We start from the raw sequence: 26,448 nt of genomic DNA, 5'->3' as shown, positions 1-26,448 counted from the left end.
GAATATTTTAGGGTGTCTGCCTGGTCAGTACTATTAAGAAGGTTATAAATAATTTGGTTTGTCATAAGCTCTTATAAATAATTTGCATTTTAGCTTCCATCATTCTCCGTTTCATGTTTAATTTTGAATTAAATTGTCACATAATTAATCAGACAGCAGTGTTCTGTAGCAACACTTTTGATCACATATAATGTGGATGAAAATTTTGTGCTGCTAAATATAGCACTAAACATCAGATTGAAAATGAAAATATATGAACAGTATTTTCTTGGAGGTACTGGTTCTTCATAACTTCTTTGTACGGGGTTTCTACTGAAATGCATATAGCTTTGCCTTTTAATTTACAGCCTAGCAGAATTATTTTAAATAGTTAAGTTTTGCTTCATAATATTAATGACAAATGTATTTCTATGGCATTTCATTTAATGAATAGTCTTTAACCTTTTACTTACTATCGGGTCAGCCAAAAACTTCGTTTGGGTTTTTCCATATGATCTTACAGAAAGACCCGAACGAACTTTCTGACCAACCCAGTATGATAGGCACCAGGGGGTTCTCTGATTTTGCCACTGGATCATAATAGCTCCCTGGTAACTCTGTCCTCTAATTAATAATAAAGGCCCCAGGGGCGATTTCATCAGTATTTTTTAGCACATTTATTCAAAGGTACACAAAACCAGTTAAGCAGAGAAAAGCCTAACGTGAAATGTGATCAATGTTTATTTCAGTTTACGCTGGAGTCCTCAGGTTTTTATCGCACAACACGACCTGTCATTTTGTCTTATTTTGTATTAGAAGTTGGCAGTACTGCAAGGCCGTTGCCTGAATCACGGAAAAGAGGAAAAGGAGCCAGGCTTTCTTCTTTTCCTGAACAGTATTACCTCTGGTTTCAGGTCTACTGAGAGCTGCCAGTGTTGGGATGGAAATCTTTTCAGGACTTTTTTTTATCTTATAAATTGCAGAGTCTTAAGAAAACAGAAACTTGATCCAACATATTTTGATTCAGAGGACATTTTAGTGTTCTGCTTTAGTAGTTTTATGAAATGTATCCTCTTTACTTCGTGACTGTCCTCCCCAAATCTCTCAAGTCAAACTGCAATCATGGTCATATGAAGGAAGGTTGCAGTTTGAATGGAAAATGTGCAGCCTCTTCTGGTCTTTTGCCATCCTTGCTAGAGGTTTCTTTGGCAGAAAAAAACTATATTCCTGATTATTATTGTGATTTTCTTCTTAGCAAATCCTGGTAGTTTACAGAAGCAAATTCCACCACACAATTTTCATTTCTAAATATCATTTAAACCAATTCAAAGTAGTTCATTAAAGCATTTGTTGAGTTATTTAATATAAATAATATGATTTTTTTTCAATAATGTGAAGATTTTTACTTCTATTTGCTACCTTTGAAAACATCTACACTTTTTTTTTTTTTTTTTTTTCCTAAAAGTTGCCAAGGATCAGTGTAAATAGCTCCCCAGTACTTTGAGTCACAAGGGCTAAAGCTGAGAATCAGGACGTCACAGCTGCCCAGAACACTGGCCAGGAATCAGCCCTGGAGGGAAACAGGATCCAATCAGAGGGTCTGGAGTTTTCTATCAGAACCACAAAATTTGAGATCGAGAGAGAGTCAGGGTAAGAGCAGGGGACAGACTTGAACCAGCGTCCTAAATCCCCAAACAAAACTCGGTTTAGAGGCGTGAGTGGAAGGAAGATAGAGATGATAACTTGTTGAAGGTGGGATACCGGGTGATTCCATTGTGGAAACAAGGCCACTGTGTGCTCCGTACTGGCTGTGGAGCTGACTTGGACAGTATCTGTAAGATGTTAAAGATGTTCTCCAAGTGTTATGGCTAGTCCAGAGTGAGGAGAGAGCAAGTCAGACCTAAATTCTGCCTCTGCAGTGGCACTTGATGGAAGGACCTGGGGGCCTTGCTTCCTTGTGCATTTCATCCAATCACAAGAGAAGGGATGGCACCGCCTACTTCTCAGGAATGGCGAATGGGGATGCATATGCGGACGTTGTGTGCCTCGCTCACCACCCGTGAAAACTGATGATACGTTTATGGACCAGTGTTTTAACCCTAACATGATCTTATCTGTTTTCCATGAATAGTTTTAGGAATTGTATGAACTCTTTGGATTGTTTTCCTATTTAAAGAGTGTTCTTCCTCTGTTCTTGCCCTTGGTTAGGGTTTTGCCACACTGATCCGAGAATGGCCGGGAGATCTGTACAACAATTCAGTAATAGTTCAAGCAGTTCGGGATCATCTGAAGAAAGACAGTCAGAACAGAACGTTACTTAAAACCCTGGCAGAACTGTGAGTATATTTTAGCGCTTCTTTTTTCCAAATCAATCTACATGAAAAGTCTTTCCTATTTTAGATCTGTCAAACTGAATTGGGAGGGTGCAGATCTATACTATTTTCCTATATTCACTCTTAGTAAAAATCTTTCGTAAGCCTCCGGTCAACAACGAGAACATAAGGTAAGGAAATTGTGTGAAACTTACAATTGTAATGTCATTGCTTCCCAGAGGAGAGGAACCTAACCAGCATCACTTGGTAGAGGCAGTGGTGCAGGTAGGGAAGGGTGCCAGGTCTTAGACTCCTCAAGCAAATCAGTTTCCCAGTGAGGCGCTGGATTCTGCCATTCTTGGATCTGCAAGTCAGTAAATTTCTCACACCACAGACTCCTTATCTATAAGATCACAGGTGACAATTCCTTATGGGATGGTTTTCATGAGAATCTTGCATGATACCACTACACCAGCGGTGCAAGGGATGGTTTTAATGAAGTTTCATAATCAAGAGCTAAGTGCAGTGCCTGGCACTGAGTTAGGGCTTAGAAAACGGAAGACTGGTTAATGCTTTTCATATTCACTGGGTGCTTTTGGTGACCCGGGCTTTGTGCCATATGCCTATGACGCAGAGGTAGATAAAGATACCCCATGCCCTCTAGGAACTTTGGTTTAGTGAAACAAGCAGCACACTGCAGTTAATCTCAGGAAGACCATCCCACTTCAGCCCCTCAACACTCCCCCCGCCTCAGACAACCCGCTCCAGCATCCTCTTACATCTTTTGCCCAAGACCAAGAAAGGTACACCAAAATGGCCTAGAATTTCAGGGCTGCTTAAGACTTTCCACAGAAGGGGACACGTGTGTGGCCTTCTGAGTTGGAACACTAAGGATTTTCTTCTGGAAACATTGTTCTAGTTTCCCTTGGATTCTGTAGTACTAACACAGTACTAGTAATACTAATAATTCTGTAGTGCTAAGAATGGATTCCCAGTGCAATTTAGGTTCAGTTGGCATTTAGGAGCTGGCTTAGGGAATTAAGCAATGTGAAAAACACTGTTTCAACAGAAAAACACATTTAAATTTTATACGACCTCCTTACAGAGAAGCTTTTGGAATATCACCCCTTTGTCAGCTGAACACTGCTTGTAAGAATTTTAACTGATTTTTCTGTTACTAGAATAAGAATTTCCTTCATGTGGGGTAGTAATTTCTTTGGTATATGGATTTCTCTAAAAAATTTTGAGAGTTTACTTTTTTAAGAAAAATTTTATTAGTTGGATATTGTAAATATTCTAAAATTTTGGTGAGATGGGAAGCAAGGTTCTGAGAAAGAAATACTTATTGGTCACATATAGTTAAATCCCAAGGAACACTTTTCTAAATAAAGTTAGCTTTTCTCTCTAAACAAGTTTTTCAGTTTTCATTAATGTAAAACATGATTTATACGTGTGTATCTGTGTGTTTTATTAGATGTGTTGGTGAACATTAATGTAAAAACTTTTGTCTTACCAGGTACACCTATGACAAAAACTACGGCAATGCTCTGGAAATATACTTAACGTTAAGACATAAGGATGTTTTCCAGTTGATCCACAAGCATAATCTTTTCAGTTCTATCAAGGATAAAATTGTTTTATTAATGGATTTTGATTCCGAGGTAATGTGTTTCTTTTTTCTTTTTTTTTAAATTTTTATTGGAGTATAGTTGATTTACAGTGTGCGTTAGTTTCAGGTGTACAGCAAAGTGAATGAGGTATAATGTGTTTCTTATTTTACTACTGGTAAATTATTTGTGCCGTCCCAAGTTTTTAATAATTAGACATTTGTCCACATGCTGGAATAGTTAATCACATAACTTGGCTGTATGCTGATCATGTTCAGAACCTTCGGACCCTCCCTGGATATTACTCCAGTAGTCGGCATTCAGGAATCCTTTACTTGATGTGGTTATTCTGTAAAAGCAATCATAATTTGATGTGGAACTTTTGAAGTTGTGTGTGTGTGTGTGTATGAAATAACTTTTTTTTGGTAAAACAATTCATATAACTCATAGATACAGAGAATCTAGCCATATTGCTTTAGCTCATTCAACCCTATTAATTGTATGTCCCAGAATTCAAATTTTAAGTAAACTATTTTGATCCATTTGTTGCAGTTTTATTCCTTGGTATTCACAGCTTCAGCATGTGGAGTTTCCACTGGTCTCAGATGATGCCCAGACTGATACACGTGGGATGTATCACTTTATTACAGGACAGATTTGAAGAGCGGAGTGCTTGTCTCAGGAGGGCACGCTACCTCCACAGCTCACAGCGGCTCTTGTAAAGTGATACAAACTGTTTTAAACAAAGAAAAGTTAATGCAAGTGCTAATGATGGAAAGAAAGAGATTCATACAACACAGTGATTCTTATTCCAAAAAATCGAAATTTTAGTTAAAGAGTAGAACCCTTAAGGCTCTAAAAGGGTCACTTGAATTTTTTAAAATTTTATTTTACTGTATTTAGTGGTATTGTGTTATATATCTATTATGTGCTATATATTAGTCTTCACACGCTTAAACAGGAGCTAAGTCTACTTTTTTCTGAAAGATGCTTTTAGCCCATTTTTCATACTGAAGGAGTCAAGTCCTTAGGCAGTACAGATCTAAAAATAATAAATGCAGTTCCCAGGAAGTTCAGGGGACAGAGGTTCTGCTTTTCTGGCAGAAGATGATTAAGAGGATGAGAAGCTTATATAGAAATTAATTACATTTTCCCCATATTCCAGTCTCCCCTTACGCCTACCCCACTCCCATGTGTCTCAAGAGCCTAGTTTTGCCCATGAAGCTGTAGACAAAAGATGAATGAGCTCAAAATAATTGCTATTCAAGAGCATGGACCCAAGTTAAGGAATCAGAGAACTTTCTAATTAGAAAATAACTTAAGGATAATCTCTTCCAACGTCCTAATATTTCAGAGAGAAAATAATGTTCACAGCAGACAGGTAGGCAATGTAATAGCAGAGTCAAGGACAAGACCCAGGTATTCTGTATGAGGCTCAGTTTGGTGGGCTGTGTTCCCACTACCTCTTGCTACAGGCACTGTCTAACGTGTGTTTCATGAATGTTAACGGTGGCTAAAGTCAATTCTAAAAATCCATAAGCTTTATATCGTTATGAAACTTCAGCTATCTTTTCTTTTTCTTTTTTTTCCTGACTCTTATCCTCTTCTCCACATAAGACCAGCTTCTTGTATCTGTGGAATCTGTAGAGGGACTCAGTCGATATTCAGGTGGCCAGAAGCAAAGCTCATTTTTGTGGTACTGCAAACTATACAGATGTTTTGTATTAGTGAGTCATAGCAAGGCACTATTTTAAGTCTATGCAAAGCCCAGAGACCTCAGATTAAAACACATTTTAAAATGCATTTAGAAATATCTCACTGAAGGGCCATTGTAAAGCTAAGAACCTTCTTATCTGTGTAAAATAAGCCCTCTGCCTTTAATGGTGATACCTTATCCAATACATTGTATTCTGTGTTCTCTTTTTTCTATGGCAAATTTCAATGACTGGTTATTTTTTCATATTGCAGAAAGCTGTTGACATGCTTCTGGACAACGAAGATAAAATTTCAGTGAGTGCCTTTTGTTTTTACATGTGTTCAAACAGATGAGTGTCTAGGACCACTAGCGCCATAAAGAAGAGAGATGTTTATCAGATAATTTTGCAGCTATGTTTGTGTCCTCATAAACTCTACATTAAAAAAAATTTTTTTTTTCTGTAGATTAAAAAGGTAGTGGAAGAATTAGAAGACAGACCAGAGTTGCAGCACGTGGTAAGCATGACAGTCCTCTTCTTTTGCCCTTTGATTGAACAGGAAGGCAAATCACCTTACAGTATTGGTTTGAGAAGACTGGAGTGAACACTTCAGGTTCATATTCAGATGGGAGGTTTGACCGCAAACAACATTCTGTAATTATTATAATGCAGCATATGCTCTGAATCCAGATGAGGAATTAATAACAGCTCAGGTACTTTAACTTTGACTCACAATCGAATTGTGATTAAAAAAAAAACGTTATCACATTTTTGTGTTATCAAACTATGCCTGGGAGTAAGCATGTTCCTTCTGTTGACTGAAAAAAAAATGCGCAACCGAAAAGTTGAGAATTATGTTTTATTTGAGCACATTACTGAGAACTATAGCCTGGGAAAGCAGCCTCTCAGATAGCTCTGAGGGACTGTTCCAGAGAGGTAGGGGGAACCAGGATATGTAGGAGTTTTTGCTGAAGGAAAAAAAAACAACAACATGGTGTCAAACATCAAAAGATTACTGCTACTCACACACACACACAAAAACAAGCATCTCAAGTTAATGATTTTAGTGCCTTTCTCTGTATGGGAAGATGGGAGAGTCTGGGCTCATTGAAATTATTCCTTACACATGCACCTTCACTATCTAGGGCCACTGCATGTTTTTCTCCATCCTGAATTCCCCTCAGGGCGCACTGGGGGTTGGGGGTTGGCGAGCTGCAGTGTCTGGGGGCTTGATGGCAGGCAACATTCCTTGTTTACCAGAGTCACAGGCAGTGTTCTTTGTCCACACTTCTGTAGTTACCATTTAATAGAATTACGACATAAATTACAGCAAAGCCAGCGCCCTGACCTGTGCTCTGTGGATATCAAGTTCTCCTGCCTAGGAAACACCACACAGCCGTTCCGTGTTCAGGACCACAGAGTGATCGCAGAACAGAGCGTTGTTTTTTTGTGTCTCACCCTGACATTCCTTGTGCCCGCTTCTCATGTGGTCTCGTGCCGGCGCCAACAGTCCCCCGATTCTAGATTTCCTCTGGGGGGTTGGGAGCTACTTGGATTCTCTGCATCGCTGGCATCATGGGCGTAAAGCAAGACCAGGTGTTTTCCGCGTCCTTTCAAAGTTATGCAAGAGAAGTCTTAAGTGAAAATAGGGATTGTTCCAGGAGGACTGTGGACATCAAATAAGATCAGGACTCCTGTATCTTTGCCCACCTCTCTGCACCCCGGGAGGCGGGTTAGGAAACAGAGCGTTTTATTCTAGTCCGTTTTATGCATTGACGCCTTTGAAGACTCCAAGATAGGAATGTGAGGTACTTTGGGGTTTTGTTTTGTTCTGTTATTTTTGCTCTGAGGTTGTACAGATGCTTTTGCCCTTTTGTTCACGATTGGAAATCTCCCGATTATCTGCTTACCCAAGCAAGGTACCTCTGAGCTGGCCAGCATGGGATCTGTTTACAAAGCAGTGGTTTCTGGCCTCCTTGAGCCATGAGACAGGATTACAGGCAGGAGGTATCTAGTGACAGTGTCATTAGGGCAGTGGTGGAGCTCACACTGAAGTGGCCCATCTTCCCTGTCAGGCAAGGTAATGTCTCTATAAATTTGCCCCAAAGGTGTGACAGAGCCTTCCTAACCTGTTTGCGCCTCTGGGAAACTGCAGTGTGTCCAGCTCACACACTGACCCTGCGCCAGTGTACTGGCCGGAGTCTGCATCAGATCGTGGAGTTCTGTCTGACTCCCCCCACCTTCTTGCCTGAGAGAAAGGGGAGCAGTTAACCCAAGGAAGGGTTTCTCAGTGTGCTTGTGTCCTGGTTAGGCTTATTTAGTGACCCCGTGCAACAGCGAATGTCAAACTCCAGTGACTTCATTCCCAGTCACACCTTCAGGGCCGGCTGACGCTCTGTGTTTCTGAAGAACCAATCCACTCAAGGGGCGAACGCACTTGGTGTGATGAAGTCCCCCCGCCTCAGGTGGGTTCTGGGGTGTTTGTGTACATTTAACATGAACTAGACATTGAATGTCGATTTCTGGCTTCCGCACAATATATTGATAGACTTGCCTCCAAGTAGAAAGTGAATCACTCACTCCCTTGGAGGTCCATTAACTTTTTCAGACGGTCAGGGAAAGGAATCAGCTTTGAAAATGGATTCAGAACACCTGTACTCTTCTTGATTTTTTTACTTTTTGTTTTTGAGGTCACCAGGAGAGGCAGTATTTCATTGCAAACACAGATCTCAATAAGACTTAAGGAGAGAAGATGCAGAATGTATGAGAATTAACTTAGTGCTTTTTGCTACTTGAGTTTTTAAGAACATGCTCTTATCTCATGACTCTACCCCCTTTTACATGAAGGATGAGAATTTTTATGATCCAGGAACACCACTGATCAAGCATTTCGTTTCTGAGGCGAAGTAGATGATCGTGATGATATTAACCACTCCTGTCATTAACAGTTCTGTGGTGCTGGGTACGTGCCAGGCATGGTTCTGAGTGATTTACAAATGGTAACTCGTTCAGCTCTCACAACAACCCCAGGAGATTTTTGCAGATGAAGAAACTAAGTCACAGAGGTTAGTGACCTGCCCAAGGTCACACGGTCAGTGGCAGAGCCAGGTCACTCGGGGCCATTCTAGAGAGAATGTCAGCATATCCTTGCTCTCCACAGGGGTTCTCCTTTCCACTTTCCCTTCACCTAGAGATTTTCCCTGAAAACTGCTTTTCTGCCAGCTTCTCCGAGGAAGCTGTTTGCAACTGAAAATAGCAGTGTTAAACAAGTATTGCTTTTCTTATTTTAATATTCCTGGTTTATTCCTTTGTTCTTTTTAGTATCTGCATAAGCTTTTCAAAAGAGACCATCATAAGGGGCAGCGCTACCATGAGAAGCAGATCAGCCTTTATGCTGAATTCGACCGACCCAACTTGCTTCCATTTCTCCGAGACAGTATCCACTGCCCCCTTGAAAAGGTAAGTCACAGACGCCCCTGCTCAAACACTGCGAGGGGACAGAGTCGTCACTGTTGGTAAGCTCTGGGTTGTCTTAGTCTTCCTGTCTCTGCTTAACCATCCCCGTTCAAGGGGAAGCCTTGCTCTCAAAGCAGTAGGTTTTGCTGGGTATTCCGATGAGAACAGGAGGTCCTGTTGGATTAGCTTTTGGTGAGGAGCTCAAGTATTTCTGTGCCAGGTTTAATTGGAAGAAAGGTTTAATCCAGGGTCTAGGACTCAGTCAACCGTAAAACACTGTCGGAAGTCTGAGGCAGTTTACCAGCATCAGGGTGGGACCTCAGAGTCAGCCTGTGACAGGGACGTGGACCGCCCCAAGCCGGAGGCAACTGCCCCAGTTGGGACTCAAAGTCAATAACGTCAGTCCTACACCCCCTCTGCTTTAAATACCCACCTTATATATTTTTGTATTTCTCTCTTCCACTACATTCCATTATAGTTTTAATAGATATAATTACTAGTCTCTCCCACCATCCTATAAATTCTTCAAGGACAAGGAGTTTGTCTCACTCATTTTGATAAACTCAGTAGCCGGCACACATTAGACACTAAATGTGTTTTGCATCCTGACCGAGTTAGTGAATGGATAAATTGACACATGCGAGGTTCTGGTTAGGGCTGAGTATGAACTAGTAGGTGTTATGAGCCTGCTGTTTCAAAATAAACTATAATACTATGTGTGTACTAGAAACTGGCCGATAGAAGACCATCAGTTTTGCTTCCCATGGTTCTTCAGACCATCTGGAATACTCGCTACCACCTACAAGTGTCTTACTAAATTCAGATGGCCAGAGAGCAAGTACTTTTCATAGTCACCTGTGTGTATCAACAAAACAAACTTATTTGACCCATAAGAGATACGTACTAAGAAGTTGACTGATAAAGCAACTTTTCTAGTTGCTTCCTCAGCCCATAATGATTAACTTCAAATGTACTGAATTTACTATGAGCCAGTTTCAGCTCAATGCATTTTCAAAATCTGCAGTTAATTAAAAAAAAAAATCTTGCCTGCATATTAGTTTATGAAAGACATTAACATTTTATGTTCGGGCCCTAAGGCTTTTTCTCAAGAATAAATTTGGAAACACATCATCTTAAAAAAGAAAAGCAAACGTTCCTCTCTTTTCCCACTTTAGAATCTATCATCTAGAAAAAGAGGGAGAATCTTACTCTTTGAGTGCCCGTTTGTTTTTGTCTCACTTTTGGAGGAAACATCGTTTGTTTCCAGGAGGATGTGTCTGTATCCCGCAGACTCCTCGGCCAGAGCCCCACACGCCAGGGTGATCAGCACCCACCCAGGCTTCCTTCTCCCCACTCACTGAACACAGGTGCAGAGGGCCCCAGAGATTCCATAATGTTCGTGTCTGGAACACACTTTCAGCCCATCTGGTTTACAGTTTTCCAGTCTGGTAGTGTTCAACAGAAGTCACACTGCTCTGCCCGCAAAGGGAGCATCAGAAAATCTCCACCCCCCACACGGTACTTCTAATACAGAGAACTCACTTGCAGCATTGTGTAGACCTTTTTGAATTTTTCTCTCTGATCTGCTGAGAAGAACCAGTTGCATGTAAGAGAACTCAGCACAAGCATCTGAAAACAAGTATGTTTTAAATAGTTTTTTTTTAAGTTATCTCATGTTTTCCACTGACAGAGAATTTTGAACAAAATGGATTCGAGATGGTAGTGGTGGAAACATGTCATTATAATCAAGTCAATAATCCACATTTTTAGCTTTCATGTTAAAGGTCATTGAGACATCTTTATAAGAGATTATTTTTGCACCAGACTCCATTGTGGAAAATCTGTATATTTGCAAAAAAATACCACTATCCTTGCTCAGGTACCCCCAAGCCATCTTAAAGCAGATTTTCTTGACTTTAACTCATTAAGGATCTCATTCCTTTTTTTCTAGAGACAAGAACTCTGTGCACACTTAATCATCTTAGAAACAAATTCCTTTTATGTTTACTTGTAACATGAAAACTATCAATTCATAAAAAGCAAAGTAGATTTTCCCTCTATTAAAAGCATCTGACTAAAATATGACACAAATGAATTTATCTACGAAACAGACTCAAAGACAAAGAAAACAGTCTTGTGGTTGCCAAGGGGGTGGGTGAGTGAGGGATGAATTGGGAGTTTGGGATTAGCAGATGCAAACTATTATATATAGAACGGATAAACAACAAGGTCCTACTGTATAGCAACAGGGAACTATATTCAGTATCCTGTGATAAACCATAATGGAAAAGAATATGAAAAGGAATGTGTATATATGTATAACTGACTGACTTTGCTGTACACCAGAAATTAACACAACATTGTAAATCAACTATACTTCATTAAAATACTTTAAAAAAAAAAAAGCATCCTAAACATGTTGACGGTAAAATGAAGGTCATGGGGTACAGATTCACCTGTTTTGTCTAAAGAGACACTCAGAAAACTTGGTCTCCGTTTCTACTGAATATAAAGTTAAGAACTTAAAAAATTTAATCCTCCCTCCCACCCACCCCCAAGACATCTCTACTTCAGAAGAGTTTATAGATTGTTTAGTCCAAAAGACATTGAGGTTGTATTTTGGTGTTTGTTTTTATTTTAAATGGGAAGTGTTTAAGGTTTCACGGCATTCAGAGCATGTGGACCCACTACTGTAGATAATTCACTTCCAACAGAATACAGCTCTGTCTTCCTCATTTCTGGTTGTCTGCCTTTGCTGGGATTGGGTAATCGCTGAGCGAAGGGGTGAAATCTTCGAGAATCCAGGTCAAACTTATTTTGACTTGATTGAAATGCCTCAGTCAATAGCATTTGGCCAGAAAGTTTGTAGAGACTTTGCATCCTATTAGAAGCCCTTTAGGAATGTAGTTACCAAAGACCAGAGCTCAGGATTTAAAATCACCACAACTCTTACATTCCAAAATGAATCATAAGTTTTTATGAAACTGTTCATTCTAAAGGAGATACAGGGTGCGTAGGAATTTATAACATCTACAGCAATTTGAAAAGACAATAAACATAGGCTTTTTAAAAAAATAGTATCCCGAAACAGTTTTTGTTGTACTTTATCATGTGTGCTGTGCTTTCATGTTCCTTGTTTTTATTTAATCTCTACAAAAGTGCAGGTCAGTGGATAAAGTCATTTTATACATGACAAGCTGAGTCTTCAGGAATTGAAAGAAACAACCCAAAGTCTAGAGCTACTAAGTTAAAGGGCCAAGACTTGGAACCTGGGTCTCAACTTCAGGTCCCATATTCTCTATGATGAGAAAACATTTTTCAGGTTTAAACAGTTAACTAAAATTACAACAGTAATAAAGATATTCCTTAGTACAGCAATAATCATGAAAGACATCAGTTTTTAAACTGCTCTTCTGTAATTTCCAGGTATGGTCATCAGGCACTAGTTTTCATTTGCAAACCTGATTTGCTTATGCCTAGAATAGTTAAAAGCAGAGTATCAGCTTTATTATTAATACCTGAATCTATGATCACTCTCCTATCTAATGGCATTCACAAGGTGGCAGTATTTATGAATTTGGAGGCATAAAGTGGGAGATGCACAGTTTATAAATTTTCCTTAAAGAAATTTAAAAATAAGACTGGATAAAAGATGACAGGGTCAAGGCTAGGTAGAAATCATTATATAGTCTATATAGTTGATAAGGTTTTTGTTAGTTAACCCCAAATTTCTAACTCTGTTATCTACCTTTACATTAAATCAGGAGAAGGACAATTAAAATATTTTTGCATCTTTTACTCAATTTCTGTTATTGTTGTCTTGTCACTTTTTTGTTTTCTATTATTCTCCTTTTCTGAGCTTGTGTGTGTGTGTGTCTCCTGTTGGCTTTAAAAATCTTTGTTTCCCTACTCTTTTCCTCTAGAGGGAGCTCTATGGCTCAGGAACATTCAAGAATCTAAAATAAGAAAACATGCTTTTATGCTTTACTTGTGTCAGTAATAGAAAAATTCTGTGTGCCAGAAACTTTTTTCTACACTTTACTCAGAAAGTCCAGAGATTTCTAGAGTCTCTACTTTCTCATATATGAGAAAAGGGTTATTCAAAATACTGTTAGGAACTCGTCATAAAACATTTATAAATCTGTGAAGTTCAAACTGCAGAGACCCAGATTACCTCTGCGCTTGGTGTTACACATCTGCCTGCCTTCCAGACCACTCTTGACTCCAGATCAGCCTTCAAGACATTTCTTCCCACATGAATGGTCATCTTTGACAGTATCCTAAAACAGCTGCCAGCAGTGATGAAAATGGGCTACAGTCTACTCTCACAAGGTAGCCACTAGCCACATGTAGCAACTGAGTAATTGAAATATGGATAGCGAGGAATTGAAGTTTTAATTTAAATTTAAAGAGCCACCTACAGCAAGTGGCTACTATCTTGGGCAGCTCAGGTGAGCCTTCAGGCCACAAACTCTCTTTGTGGTTTGAGACACTCATGTTTTCATGCATCCTCATGTGTTCAAGAATAGGAGGTGGCTCTGTTTGCAGCTCCTGAGTGGTACCTTAAAGTGTCAGTGCATTTCCAGGTACAGAATTGATTTATGGATACCTTTTAGTAATACACCACTTTAAGCATCATACTCATCTTTATTCACATTATCTTTCTCGAAACATTCTATAATACCTATCCAATCGTATTACTGTTACCGAACACGAGTTTGTGTGCGCGACACACAGTGAGGCCAAACCAGAACATCGGAGTTTGGAGCAGAGAAAGTTTTATTGCAGGGCCATGCAAAGAGACGGGTGGTTTGTGCCCCCCAAAAACCCAAACTCCCCGAAGGTTTCTGCAAAGCATCTTTAAAGGCCAGGTGAGGGAGAGGCGTGGTTGGTTGCTGCAGACTTCTTGGTGTAGGAATCCTTTGTTATTGCAGCTGTCCATGTAGGTCGGGTCACAATGTTCCTGTAAACCTTCAGCAAGACAGATGTTACTCTGTGTTCTGCAACTTTTTCTCTCTATATGAATGGAAAAGTGTTACACCCTCAAAGGTCAGAGTCTTGAAAATGGGCTATCCTGTATATTTTAGGCTCTAGGCAACATTCTTAACTGGTAGCAAAAGCAATGGAATACAACGGTTAAAATATAAGAAACAGATCCAATATGGAGTCAGATTTGTTCTTCCCTGTTACACTACTATTTGCTGTCTCTCTGTGAATGACACAGCCTCACCAGGCCATACACTGTTCGTCCATCTGTATCTTCAGCAGCTAGCACAAATCAGTTGGTTTCTCGATAGTTTTTTCTTGGAATAGTCCCAGACCCTCTGACTTACAGTTTTGCTTTTCCCGTTACTATTTAACTTCTCATGTGTGTATCCTGTCTTTGCTCTAGTATGATTCCAGAAGAGTTAAGAATTGGTAAGAAAGTTCCATTCTTTATGATGATGACTTATGGGTATGACCATATAGAGATTCGTAAACCATGTTTTAAATCTAAACGAGTGAGGATTTCCTAATTGTGAGTTAGAATTTGCTTCATCTACGAAGTGATAAAAATACCAAAATAATAATGGTTTAAACAGAGGAGCAGTTTAGTTCTCTATCACGTGGAAGTCTTACTGGAGTGACCCTGGTGGTGGTAGCAGCCACGGGGTCAGAGACCTGGGCTATTTTCTTGTTTCCCCCACCTTGTATGACCTTGACCTCACGATGTAAGATAGTATCATCCATGTTTCCAGCAGCAGTTTGGATGAAAGGATTAAAAATGAGAGCAGGGGTTCACATTCCCAGAAGCCACCGTCCCACGTTTCTGGTTCACCTCCATGGTGGACACTAGTCACATAGCTCTCCTACCACTGGGGACGCCTGGAGGTTTTGTTTTAATTCTGGGCAGTCACACACCCACCTAAAATCTTATTACTATAGAAGAAATGGGTAAAGGATATTGGGGGAACATCTAGCCATCTCTACCATGTAATTTTTTAAAATTAATTTTTATTGCTTTACAATATTGTGTTAGTTTCTGCTATACAGCAAAGTGAATCAGTTATACGTATACATATATCCCCCTTTTTTGATTTCCTTCCCATTTAGGTCACCACAGAGTACTGAGTAGAGTTCCCTGTGCTCTACAGTAGGTTTTCATTAGTTATGTTTTATACATAGTAGTGTGTATATGTCAATCCCAATCTCCCAATTCACCCAACCCCACCCTTCTCCCCTTGGTATCCTTAAGTTTGTTCTCTACATCTGTGTCTCTATTTCTGCTTTGCAAGCAAGTTCATCTGTACCATTTTTCTAGATTCCATGGATAAGTGATATTATACATTTGTTTTTCTCTTTCTGACTTCACTCTGTATGACAGTCTCTAGGTCTATCCAAGTCTCTGCAAATGGCACTATTTTGTTCCTTTTTGTGGCTGAGTAATATTCCATTGTATATATGTACCACATCTTCTTTATCCATTCCCCTGTTGATGGACATTTAGGTTGCTTCCATGTCCTGGCTATTGTAAATAGTGCTGCAATGAACATTGGGGGTGCATGTATCTTTTTTGAATTATGGTTTCCTCCAGGTATATGCCCAGAAGTGGGATTGCTGGATCATATGGTAGCTCTGTTTTTAGTTTTTTGAGGAACCTCCATACTGTTCTCCATAGTGGCTGTATCAATTTACATTCCCACCAACAGCATAGGAGGGTTCCCTTTTCTCCACACCCTCTCCAGCATTTGTTTCTAGATTTTTTGGTGGTGGCTATTCTGAACACTGGTGTGAAGGTGATACCTCATTGTAGTTTTGATTTGCATTTCTCTAATAATCAGTGACGTTGAGCATCTTTTCTTGTGCATTTTGGCCATTTGTATGTCTTCTTTGGAGAAATATCTATTTAGATTTTCCCCCCATTTTTTGATTGGGTTATTTGTTTTTTTGATATTGAGCTGCATGAGCTGTTTATATATTTTGGAGATTAATCCCTTGTTGGTTGCTTTGTTTGAAAATATTTTCTCCCATTCTAAGGGTTGTCTTTCCATTGTGTTTATGGTGTCCTTTGCTGTGCAAAAGCTTTTAAGTTTCATTAGGTCACATTTGTTTATTTTTAATTTTCATTACTCTAGGAGGTGGATCAAAAAAAGATCTTGCTGTGATTTATGTCATAGAGTGTTCTGCCTATGTTTTCCTCTAAGAGTTTTATAGTGTCTGGCCTTACATTTAGGTCTTTAATCCATTTTGAGTTTATTTTTGTGTATGGTGTTAGGGAGTGTTCTAATTTCATTCTTTTACATGTAGCTGTCCAGTTTTCCCAGCACCACTTATTGAAGAGACTGTCTTTTCTCCATCGTATATTCTTGCCTCCTTTGTCATAGATTAGGTGACCATAGGTGCATGGGTTTATCTCTGTACTTTCTACCCGGTTCCATTGACCTATATTTCTGTTTTGTCTGCCACGTAATTTTTAAAGGAATCGTGCGAGTAATCAAATTAGTGGTGTCTCCTCCTCATTGTGACCTTCAGGTCTGCTCATTTAAATGACTGTGTACTTTAAGACATTATCTTAGTTTCATTCCAATTCTAAAGTAAGGTGTTATTTAAAAAATTTTTTTTATGCTTAGTTTGGGTTTTTTCCCCCTCCATTGATCTCTATGATCTGCTTTTCCTTCCCCTCCCTTTTAGTTGTTAATCTCCAACCAGAGACACAGATTTAAAGATGTATTCTGCATAAATCTCTTAAATCAAAAATCAAAATGTCAAATCTAGCTCCTGCTGTTATTTTCCAAGAACACCCTTAGTTGGTTGTTTTTAAATGACTCTAACTATGCAACCCAGTAATCTTCCTCTGAAACCTTTTCTGCCTGCTCACCTATTTAAAACATATTTCTTGCCCACTTACTGTGAGCCAGGCGGTGTGCAAAGCACAGGGTCTAGAATGCACATGGTTCCAGCCGACGGAAGTCAGATCAACAACTGGGGGAGCAGTTCATCGCACCTGTGATTAAGTGTGGTGAAGCGTGCAGGATGCAAGGAGAGTGAGTACCTGGCATCTGACCCCGTGTGGGGTCCAGCGAGTATTTGCTAAAGGACCTGCCGGGGGTGGAGAGGGGCCGGGTGTGGGAGGTGGTGTTCCAGGCCGGGGAACCACAGCAGGCAGATGAGCAGGGTCTGTGATGGAGCTGCTGGGAAAGGCAGGGCCAGATGGCAGATGCCTCATAAGCCCCCAGACACATTCTTGGCTTCCAGCTGGAGCAGAGCAATGCAGTACGCAGGTTACATGGGAGGCGTGTGAGCTGCGGTGTCCTGCTGGACCCTCTCATCACGCTGCACCCAGTTCAGGTGGCACCCCTTCTGTGAAGCTTTTCACAGGAGGCCACAACCAGAGCCCACGTCCCGTATCTGTGCACGTGGCCCTCTAGTCACGTCCCCCCGGCCGTGGGATTCTGGGCTACGTCTGTGTGACCCTCCCTGGACGTGCGCTCCCGTGGGTGGACTCATGCTGCTCCGTCTCCTCTGACATGGCAGCAGCAGCAGGGTTTTTATTACTGTCGTCTGTGCCTCTGCATCCCTCCTGGCCCCCTAGTACCCAGCATAGAGTGCAGGGTGAATGTGTGCCAGTTCATGCAGGATTGAACTCTTTATAAATGCCCAGCGTGTCTTCTTTCTTACACTCAAGGAGATGCTGTCATGTGTGTAATCCCTCTTTTTTTTAATTTTTAAAAATATTTTTTAAATTTAATTATGGCCACGTTGGGTCTTCGTGGCTGCGTGTGGGCTTTCTCTAGTTGCGGCTTGTGGGCTTCTCATTGCAGAGCACAGGCACTAGGCGCACAGGCTTCAGTAGTTGTGGCTCATGGGCTCAGTAGTTGTGGCGCATGGGCTTAGTTGCTCCGCGGCATGTGGGATCCTCCTGGACCAGGGCTTGAACCCGTGTCCCCTGCATTGGCAGGTGGATTCTTAACCACTGCGCCACCAGGGAAGTCCCATCCCTCATTTCTTGATCTCCTTTTTGACACTTCTTGATTGTCAGATGTGTTTTTTTCTTTCTTTAACTTTTTATTTTATATTGGAGTACACCTGATTAACAGTGTTGTGTTAGTTTCAGGTGTACAGCAAAGGGATTCAGTTAAACATGTATCTATTCTTTTTCATATTCTTTTGCCAATTAGGCTGTTACAGAATACTGAGGAGAGTTCCCTGTGCTATACAGTATGCCCTTGTTGGTTATCCATTTTAAATACAGGAGTGTGTACATGTCAATCCCAAACTCCCTAAATATCCCTCCCCCTCGGTTCATCCTTGTTTCTGCAAATGGCATTATTTCATTCTTTTATGGCTAATACTCCATTGTATATATGTACCACATCTTCTTTATCCATTTCCTCTGTCAATGGACATTTAGGTTGTTTTCATGTCTTGGCTATTGTAAGTAGTGCTGCTGTGAACATTGGGGTGCACATATCTTTCCAATTTTCCTCTCACTTTTGACAGATCCTTGAGTTCTCTTTTAGATCTTGTGAGCCGGCAACAGAAATATTCCCAGTGTTTAATTCTTTACGCAGCAGATGTGTGCTGAGCTATGGTGTGCTCCGCACTGGGAACTTGCAGCTGTGAACAGTAGTGCCTTCCTGGAGGGCACAAGTCAGGGGAGGGAAACAGGGCTTAGACCAGCGCCTGTGAACTAGGTGGGGGGCAGTGCCGTGAAGAAACCTCAAGTAGCATAAAGAGAGAAGGCTTGGTGGGAAAGAGCCTTTCTTTTAGCATCTTGCTTTCTGCCTTTGCTCTGGAATGTTCTGCCTCAAACATGTTATCAGTTAAATTGTGTAGGGTCCAGCGCCTCTCTGAGAGGTAAATCAGGACAGCCACAAGCAAAACTTAGGAGGTTTGTGTTTTGTTTCTGCTTTTTTGTTTTTAAAGGGAGGCAATGAAAAAAATTCTTTCAAACTTATGTTTAAGCGACTCTATAGATATTCGTTCTTGGCTGGTAACCCGTAATAACTTTTTTACCCTGCTTTATTTGAAGGCTCTTGAGATCTGTCAACAGAGAAACTTTGTAGAAGAGACAGTTTATCTTCTGAGTAAGTAGCTTTTATTCATTTTGGTCCCCATAAACTAAGAAATGGGGTGACAACGTGATGTCAAGTGTGTAAGAATGGACATAGGTTTTAGATCAAAGTAACACAGAGGTTAGAGCCTGATTTGTGTAAGAAATTGAATATTTAGTAAAGGAGACTTCACAGTTCAATAGAGAAGGTAGCATCGTTTAATAAATGCTACTGAGGTAACAACTGGAACTGTGTAATAAATGACCAAAACTGTATCAGTTCACACCTTACAATATAAATCAAAATAAACCATAGATGGGTTGAGAAGTTCGTTCTTTTTTTTTTTTTCCTCCAATTATCATAAGGAAGAAGTCAGAATCTGACAGACCTTGATTCAGATTCCAGATCTGCCATTTAGTAGCTGTATGACCTTGGCAAGGCACTAACATTTCTATGTCCTCTTTTATAAAACAGAAATATTAGTAGAACATACCTCATAGGATTATAGTGATGATTACATGAAATAATTCATGTGAAGTGCTTAAATGAGTACTCAGGACAAAGTAAACACCCAGTGAGTAGGAAATACTGATTTTACTGAGTTACAGATGTCATATAAGGAAATATGTTTTTTGTCATAGCCACCAAACTATGTAAACAAATTAAGAGATATGTGATTTCTCTTAAAATGTTTTATTAAATTATCCTAAATGTATTTCTCACATTTTGCGAGGCCGAATGGGTAATAGCCGAAGTGCCCTGAAGATGATCATGGAGGAATTACATGACGTTGATAAAGCGATTGAATTTGCCAAGGAGCAGGATGATGGTGAACTCTGGGAAGATCTGATTTTATATTCCATCGACAAACCACGTAAGCAGAAAAGCCACCTGCAAGCATAACCTCTTTCTCTCCGTTTAGCCAGTTGTGTCTAGAGTAGGAATCATCTCAAGATGCACTGAGTTAAAAATATCTGTAGTATAGAAGTATCTATAGTAAAAACAGGCCAGGTACCTAGTAATGATTTCCAGTACTCTTCCTGTGCAGGGAAGCCTGGAGCCTCATCACTTCGTAGTAGCTGAACTTGATAACACTTGGTTGAAGCATAGTTCTACCTACTGCACCCAAATGGAATAAAAGATTTTGGTTTTGTTTGTACACAGGGGGCATTTATTTGGAAAGTGTATAGTCTAGCCCTTATCGACTCTCTTTCTGGAAACCCATAACCGTTACTGGACATGGACCATATATGGAGGTTTGCTACTGTAGTGCTGAGCCTCTCTTTCCGGCCCTATCAGTGCAGCACCAGGCGTGTATATCTGCTGCCTCTCCTTGACCTTGGGTCTCCCATTTTGGAAGGAAACAAAAGCCGTCACCTAATAGTAACGCAAGTCCTCTTTTAAAGATATAGATATGATTCAGAAACTAGCAGTCGTGGTTTAAAATCTTTCCCCTTCCCTTTTTTATTTTTTTGGTCGGAAGGCTTATCTGTTTCAAGATTTTCAAGTTCTAGAAACTGCTGTTATGATTGTTTTTTAATAAGAGATTCAAGAGGAGGTGTTATTCAAGTCCATTTCAGATTCAGGTAGTCACATGCACATATCGCTTGAAGAATCTAGTTTAGCATGACAGAGTGGTGGTCTAAGGATCTTAAAGGAGGCAAAGTGGGGGTAATGAAGCACACTGTGAACCTGGGCCTGCCCTGGGTTTGAATTTGGGTTCAAAAATCGCTAGCTGTGTGACCCTGGATGAATTCGTTAATCACCCCATTTTCCTTTTTCTGGAAAATAGGAACAAATAGCATTCCTACCTTGGCAGAATAGGAGGAAAGTATATGATAGCTGAGCCTTAGTAAATTCTCAAATACTAGTTGCCCCCCTTTGGCATTACAAACTGTGTTCTGAAGTAATCATTTGTTCTCCATCTCATTTTTTTTTTTTTTTTAATCCCTTCTCATTTAGCTTCTCCTTCAAGGAAAGTAAAGGAAGATTAGTTCTTGGGAGGATTTAACAATTCAAATGCTTTTTAACACTTACTTAAAGGAAATAACTTTTTCTTTGAGTTACTTTCGACCTAAAATTGCATTAGCTACACCGCTTATATGTTGTTTTCTGCTGTGTCTTGTAGCCTTTATCACCGGCTTGTTAAACAATATCGGCACGCATGTTGACCCAATTCTACTGATTCACCGTATTAAGGAAGGAATGGAGATTCCTAATTTGAGAGACTCCTTGGTTAAAATTCTGCAAGACTACAATCTGCAAGTAAGTATCTTTTCTTGGACAAATGAGCATGCTGAGTGAGTTGACTGACTACTGGATAAACATTTCTAGGGTTTATTTTGGACATCAATTCAATTTGATGGTCACATTTTACTTAGGCCCAGATATTTGGAATACCATTCAAACAGAGAAATTAGAAATACCGCCCTTGGAGGAAGCCATCGGTATTTCTTAACTCTCCCCAGATTTACTCTTCTTGATGAGCAGGCATTCTTACATTTATGGGATAAATATAGCATGGCCTTGGGGAAGGTGCAGCAGTAGTTACAGTGGCTATTAGGTCAGACCACCCAAACCACCACTTTTAAGTAGAATGAGCATTGTGTCCATTTGGAGAAATGAAAAAAAAATTTTTTTTTCAAATAGTTTGATCATTTCCTTGAAGCCACTCAGTAACCTGTTGCCTGAAAGATGTTAAAATGACAGAATTTTATTTTACCTTTTGTCTGTTTTCAAGAGTATTACAAGCTTATTATCTGCAATAATTCAGGATTTGTGATCAGAGCCATGGAACTCATTATCTTCCTATAAATAATTAATATGCTAATCACAAAGCATCCCAATCTTCCTTAAAAAGCCACTAACAGTGACTGTATTTCGGAATGCTGGTAGCTTCCAGAGAACCTGAAACTATTTAAAGCCCATTTCTTGAAAAATTCAGACTGTTCTTTCTCTAGCTCGTTTGGAAATGAGTTTTTGGTAGAATGTGGATGAAATGGCTTTCCTGGAAACATTGAGATTTTGCAGGTAGAGCCGAAAGACAAGGTTGTGGGGAGAGAAGTGGTCTCCAGGGTAGGGAAGGAGGAGCATATGATGATGATTTGCGGGCTTGTCATCACTGTGAAGGGTACAGAGCCGGGGGGCCGCCTGCTGAACTCGGGGTGGTGGCCTCAAGGAGGAGACTTGGGTGAAAAGGAGGAAGATCAATGGCATCAAAAAGAAAAGTCAGAGCTGTACAGGAATGACAGAGCTGGAGGGCCAGGATCTTGTGGCCAGGGAGGAGGATACAGTTACGTGAAAATCTCCAAAGGAGTCGTTGTGACGATGTTCCAAAAGTGCGGTGAAGGGAGAGGGCCAGGGGAATTAGTCAAGAAACCATGAGGGCAGGCGTCGTCCAGGGTCCAGCTTCCTCTTTGAACTGGGAGGTTAACCCAGCAGCCCACAGGTGACTGTGGTCTTACTGGGTAACACGGCTTTAAAGAAGAGGTCTACCCGAGGGCGGAAAGTGACAAAACAAGGAGCCTTGGCTTAGGAAGCTTTTGGGAAATTGGGGGTCGTGGGAAAGAAATGGGTATTTGGTTTTGGCAAGTAGGTTGACGATCTGTTCTACAAAAATCTTCCAGATGAACAGGTATTTATTTATGGTGGAATTCAGAGGCTTGCAGGTGAGGTGAGCCAGGGACAGGTTATTGCAGGAAGGATGAGAAAGGCCAGGAAGGAAGGAGAAATGTAGGAATGGGTTAATAGATAGGAGAGGTGACATGAAGGGCTTGTGCTTTGTGCAGCACCCAAGGGATACACAAGAGCCATCCAGGCAGGAAATGATTCACTTCATTCTGAAGCGTGCACTGGCTTTGGGGAAAGCAGTTCCAGTGTCAGACCTCGTAAAGCTCGGGGCATGAGTGAGCTTGATAATGATGTGTATCCTCAGTACTCGCCACCCCTGGGTCTGCCTGGATATGCTCCAAGTTGCAAATTCCACTTTGTTGGGAAGTCATTTAAGTGTCTCTGAACAAGTCTACCCCAAGGAAGGTGACAACATAATTCCCCCTCCTGTCCTGCTACTGTGTGAAGCCTAGCCTCTAGGTTGAAAAATGTGCCTACAAAAACACCTAATAGATCCCTCTTCCTAGGTTCTTTCTGGAGAACTAAGCTCAGGGGCACCACTGGGTCTCACTGCTCATAAATATTTTATCAATGTATTTGCATAGTTCTGAGTCAGCCGGGAATAAAAATAAAATTATTATTAGGTGCAAAGTGAATTCTGCCTAAAAAATTAGCCACTAAACAGCTGCTAAATCAATATTTTACCCTCTTAACTTTTAAATGTAATGAGAGCTTTTCCTTAAGCTGTGTAAGTGTGCAGTTGGTGGTGTGTTAAGGAGGCTGGGAGTTACTTTGCCAGTGAGTCCGAGGAGTGGTGGCAGCCTGTAAATCCCCGACGGGGGAGGGGTGGGGAGTCTCCTCTGGCCCTCAGACATCTTGCTGGAGGATGCAGAGAGAAAATGCTCGACTGGGGCAGGTTGTTCAAAGAATCCCAGGAGGTACTTCCTAATGAAGAAAGAATTTCGAATTATTTTCTATGAAAAAGGTGGCCTTTTTTATTAATAGGAATTTATTTTCTTTCTCTAGAAATCACTGTAAAAATAACTTAAATCTATTTATAGAGCATTTTGAAGCTTCCAGAAAGGTTTCACATTCATTTTTTTAATTCTGTCTGGTGTCTTCATTCGTTTCATAAAACTATAGTCAAGTTTCACATGTTTTAATGGGATAAAAAATTCCCAAGATTTTGCAGGTCCATGAATTTGCAAGGACCTGGCCCCTGCTGTGCATGAGGGCAGGACAGTGAGGGGGAAGGAGCGCGGGGGCCTCGAGAACCATTCAGTAAACGAAGGAATCCATAGTCCAATGTTAGCGAGAGCTTATCACAGGGCTTCTCAGCACCTGTTTTTGCTAATTTGCATTCGGGATCCAAGGGTCAGACTTACAACCAAGTAGACAGCATTTTAAAACTTATTTGGCCACTGAAAATGCTTTGGGAGATGACTCCTTAGTGAACTGCTAACTGGAAAGAGAGGGGTACAGAGAAAGTTGGGGGAAAAATTTTCTTCTGGTTCTAATTTCATGTTTTCTAAAATGCAACAACTTTTCTCAGTTGAAGTTTAGCATGAGGCATGTTAGATGTCTATGACATCATTAAAGTTAAGGAAATAACCAACCACATACATTATCAGTGTTTTAACTGTTTAACTTATTTTCGTATTTTTATACCTTGTTACATTGTTAGTACAATGCTTCAACAAAATTTAAAAGCTTCAGTGAAGTAAGAAGGATAAAAGTACCCCTTATCATACTTCATAAACCTAAAATGTTTCTAGGTCTGATTTCAAGGACAAAGAGCACTTGTTTTGATATAAATTATTTATGAAACAATATGATATAAATGATATTTCTATTTTTACATTAAACTGACCACAATTTCCAAATTATTTTTATGCTGTTTCATATTTGTAAGACATTTGATTTATAAATTTAGCATTTATTTATTGTATTTATTTAGCATTTATATCCACTTCCATTGCTTTTTTTTTTTCCTCTTAAGAGTTCCAGCATCTTTGTTCTTAAACATTTCCCTTTTGACAGTCTTATTTGACAGTCATTTTCAGTAACGGTCCTTAAGGAACTGTCACCTCCATTTTACATGTAAGAAGACTGAGTCTCAAAAAGTTTTGACTCACCAGCCTGGTAAGGTGAGGAACTGGGTTTGAACTCTGACTAAATGTGTTTTTCTCACTAGTTGTCCCATTGGTCTCTGGAGATGAACTCACTGTACTGGCAGGTTACAACACAGGAATATATAGGATTGTCTTGGAAGATGAACAGGCAACCTGTTGTCTTTAAAGAGCCGTGGACATGGTATTTGCAAATGTGGACTCTACTTCCGGCTTTGCCATTAACAAGCCTGTTGACCTTTGGGAGGGCACGTAAGCTCTCTGGGTGTCCATTTTCCCATTAGATTAAATCAGTATTTGTTAAGCCTGGCTGCACACCAGAATTATCTGAATGCTTTTCTTAAATTACTAAGTTTCAGGTACCACCCCAGATCTGCTGGAGAGGATTAGGGACTAGGTCCTTAGACCACCTTGGTGTTTCTTATACACTCAGCCTGGCACTGGGCTATGCACTGACACTTAGGAGCTTCTAGATTAGATGGTCTCTAAAGTATTTCTCTCTCTCAAGTTCTCAGTACGGTCCTTTCATAAGCAAGCCTTTATATAGCGAATGCAGCTGCATAGTCTTCACGATATTTCTATGGAAATCATCCGTAATACTTATTTTGGAATCTGTAATAAAGTAGCTTAGATTTTTCAGCATAAGTTTTTTAAGTTATATGTTTGATCGTTTATGAACACATTTATTTAAATATTTGCGTGCCTACTCTGTTAGATCCTGTGCTGGGCAGGTACTTACAGCGCTTCCATGTATTGTCTCAGGGACCAGGAGATGAGTAGAATGCAGCTCGAGCAGCTCATGATCTGAGTATCTCTAGGAGAAGCAAAAAGCTTTAACACTTAGTTTTGTTAAACTTCACACATGTACATGAACACACACACAGGTAAACTGACTGACTCCAGACATCTCTGCGTCTATCAAAATTCTTTTCCCATATTTACATTTGCTACAAACTCCATGTGCCTTTATCATTTCCCCATAGGTCTCTACTTTGAAATCCAGAGACAAATGAATTAAGAGGAAATAGCAACTTCTTTCCTATCTGCCTTTTTGGGGGGGCCCACATGGGTTTCTTTTTGACCCCCAGTGCATAAGCACTTAATTTCTTCTAAGAAAGAGTTTTTAAATTTATATATCCCTGAAATAAACTTTTAAGATAAAATTTATTTTTTTCCTTTAAAATTATTTCAGTTTGGCTTCATCACAGCTTTCAGGTGACATAGGTAGCCTATGACAACCAACTATAGCTTTCTTTAGTCAATTCAGTACATGCCTACTTTGTGCTATTGTAAATTTAAATGTGATTGCATTTATAATTCTGTTTCTGAACTCCAGCATGAGGCCTTAAGAGTCTTTCTGTGTTTTCCTTCTTATTTCTCTGCAATTCATCACCTTTGACAATAATCCCAACAAAAAGCAAAGCTTTTTCAAGTAGAATTTAAATCCCATTGCACTGTGGCCTAAATGATGGATCAGAAATTAGGTAAAATGGTTTTTAGGTCTAGCTCTGGTATCTTATTGGGGGCTTGTAAAACCAGGTAACTATCTCATGTGCAATGCCAATGATAAGCACTACAGTATGAATAAGGCAATGTCAGCAAAAAGTTCAACATTTCAAAGAATCTTT

At 40.1% G+C, this 26,448-nt stretch overlaps 1 protein-coding gene across 1 annotated transcript in view; it reads left to right on the top strand.

Annotated features, from left to right (window-relative positions):
- Positions 1 to 26,448, top strand: part of VPS41 (VPS41 subunit of HOPS complex) — a 182,383-nt gene that overhangs the window by 151,117 nt on the left and 4,818 nt on the right. The window contains exons 18-25 of the mRNA XM_059934200.1: positions 2,188 to 2,315; positions 3,808 to 3,952; positions 5,867 to 5,908; positions 6,059 to 6,109; positions 8,914 to 9,051; positions 19,061 to 19,115; positions 19,816 to 19,956; positions 21,211 to 21,347. Coding sequence (XP_059790183.1) covers positions 2,188 to 2,315; positions 3,808 to 3,952; positions 5,867 to 5,908; positions 6,059 to 6,109; positions 8,914 to 9,051; positions 19,061 to 19,115; positions 19,816 to 19,956; positions 21,211 to 21,347 — 837 coding nt within the window. The remainder of the gene's footprint in view (positions 1 to 2,187; positions 2,316 to 3,807; positions 3,953 to 5,866; positions 5,909 to 6,058; positions 6,110 to 8,913; positions 9,052 to 19,060; positions 19,116 to 19,815; positions 19,957 to 21,210; positions 21,348 to 26,448) is intronic.

Source organism: Balaenoptera ricei, chromosome 9 (assembly GCF_028023285.1).
Source record: "Balaenoptera ricei isolate mBalRic1 chromosome 9, mBalRic1.hap2, whole genome shotgun sequence".
NCBI lineage: Eukaryota > Metazoa > Chordata > Mammalia > Artiodactyla > Balaenopteridae > Balaenoptera > Balaenoptera ricei.
The sequence above is the reverse complement of the archived record's forward strand: the minus strand, read 5'-3'. Positions and strand labels throughout refer to the sequence as shown.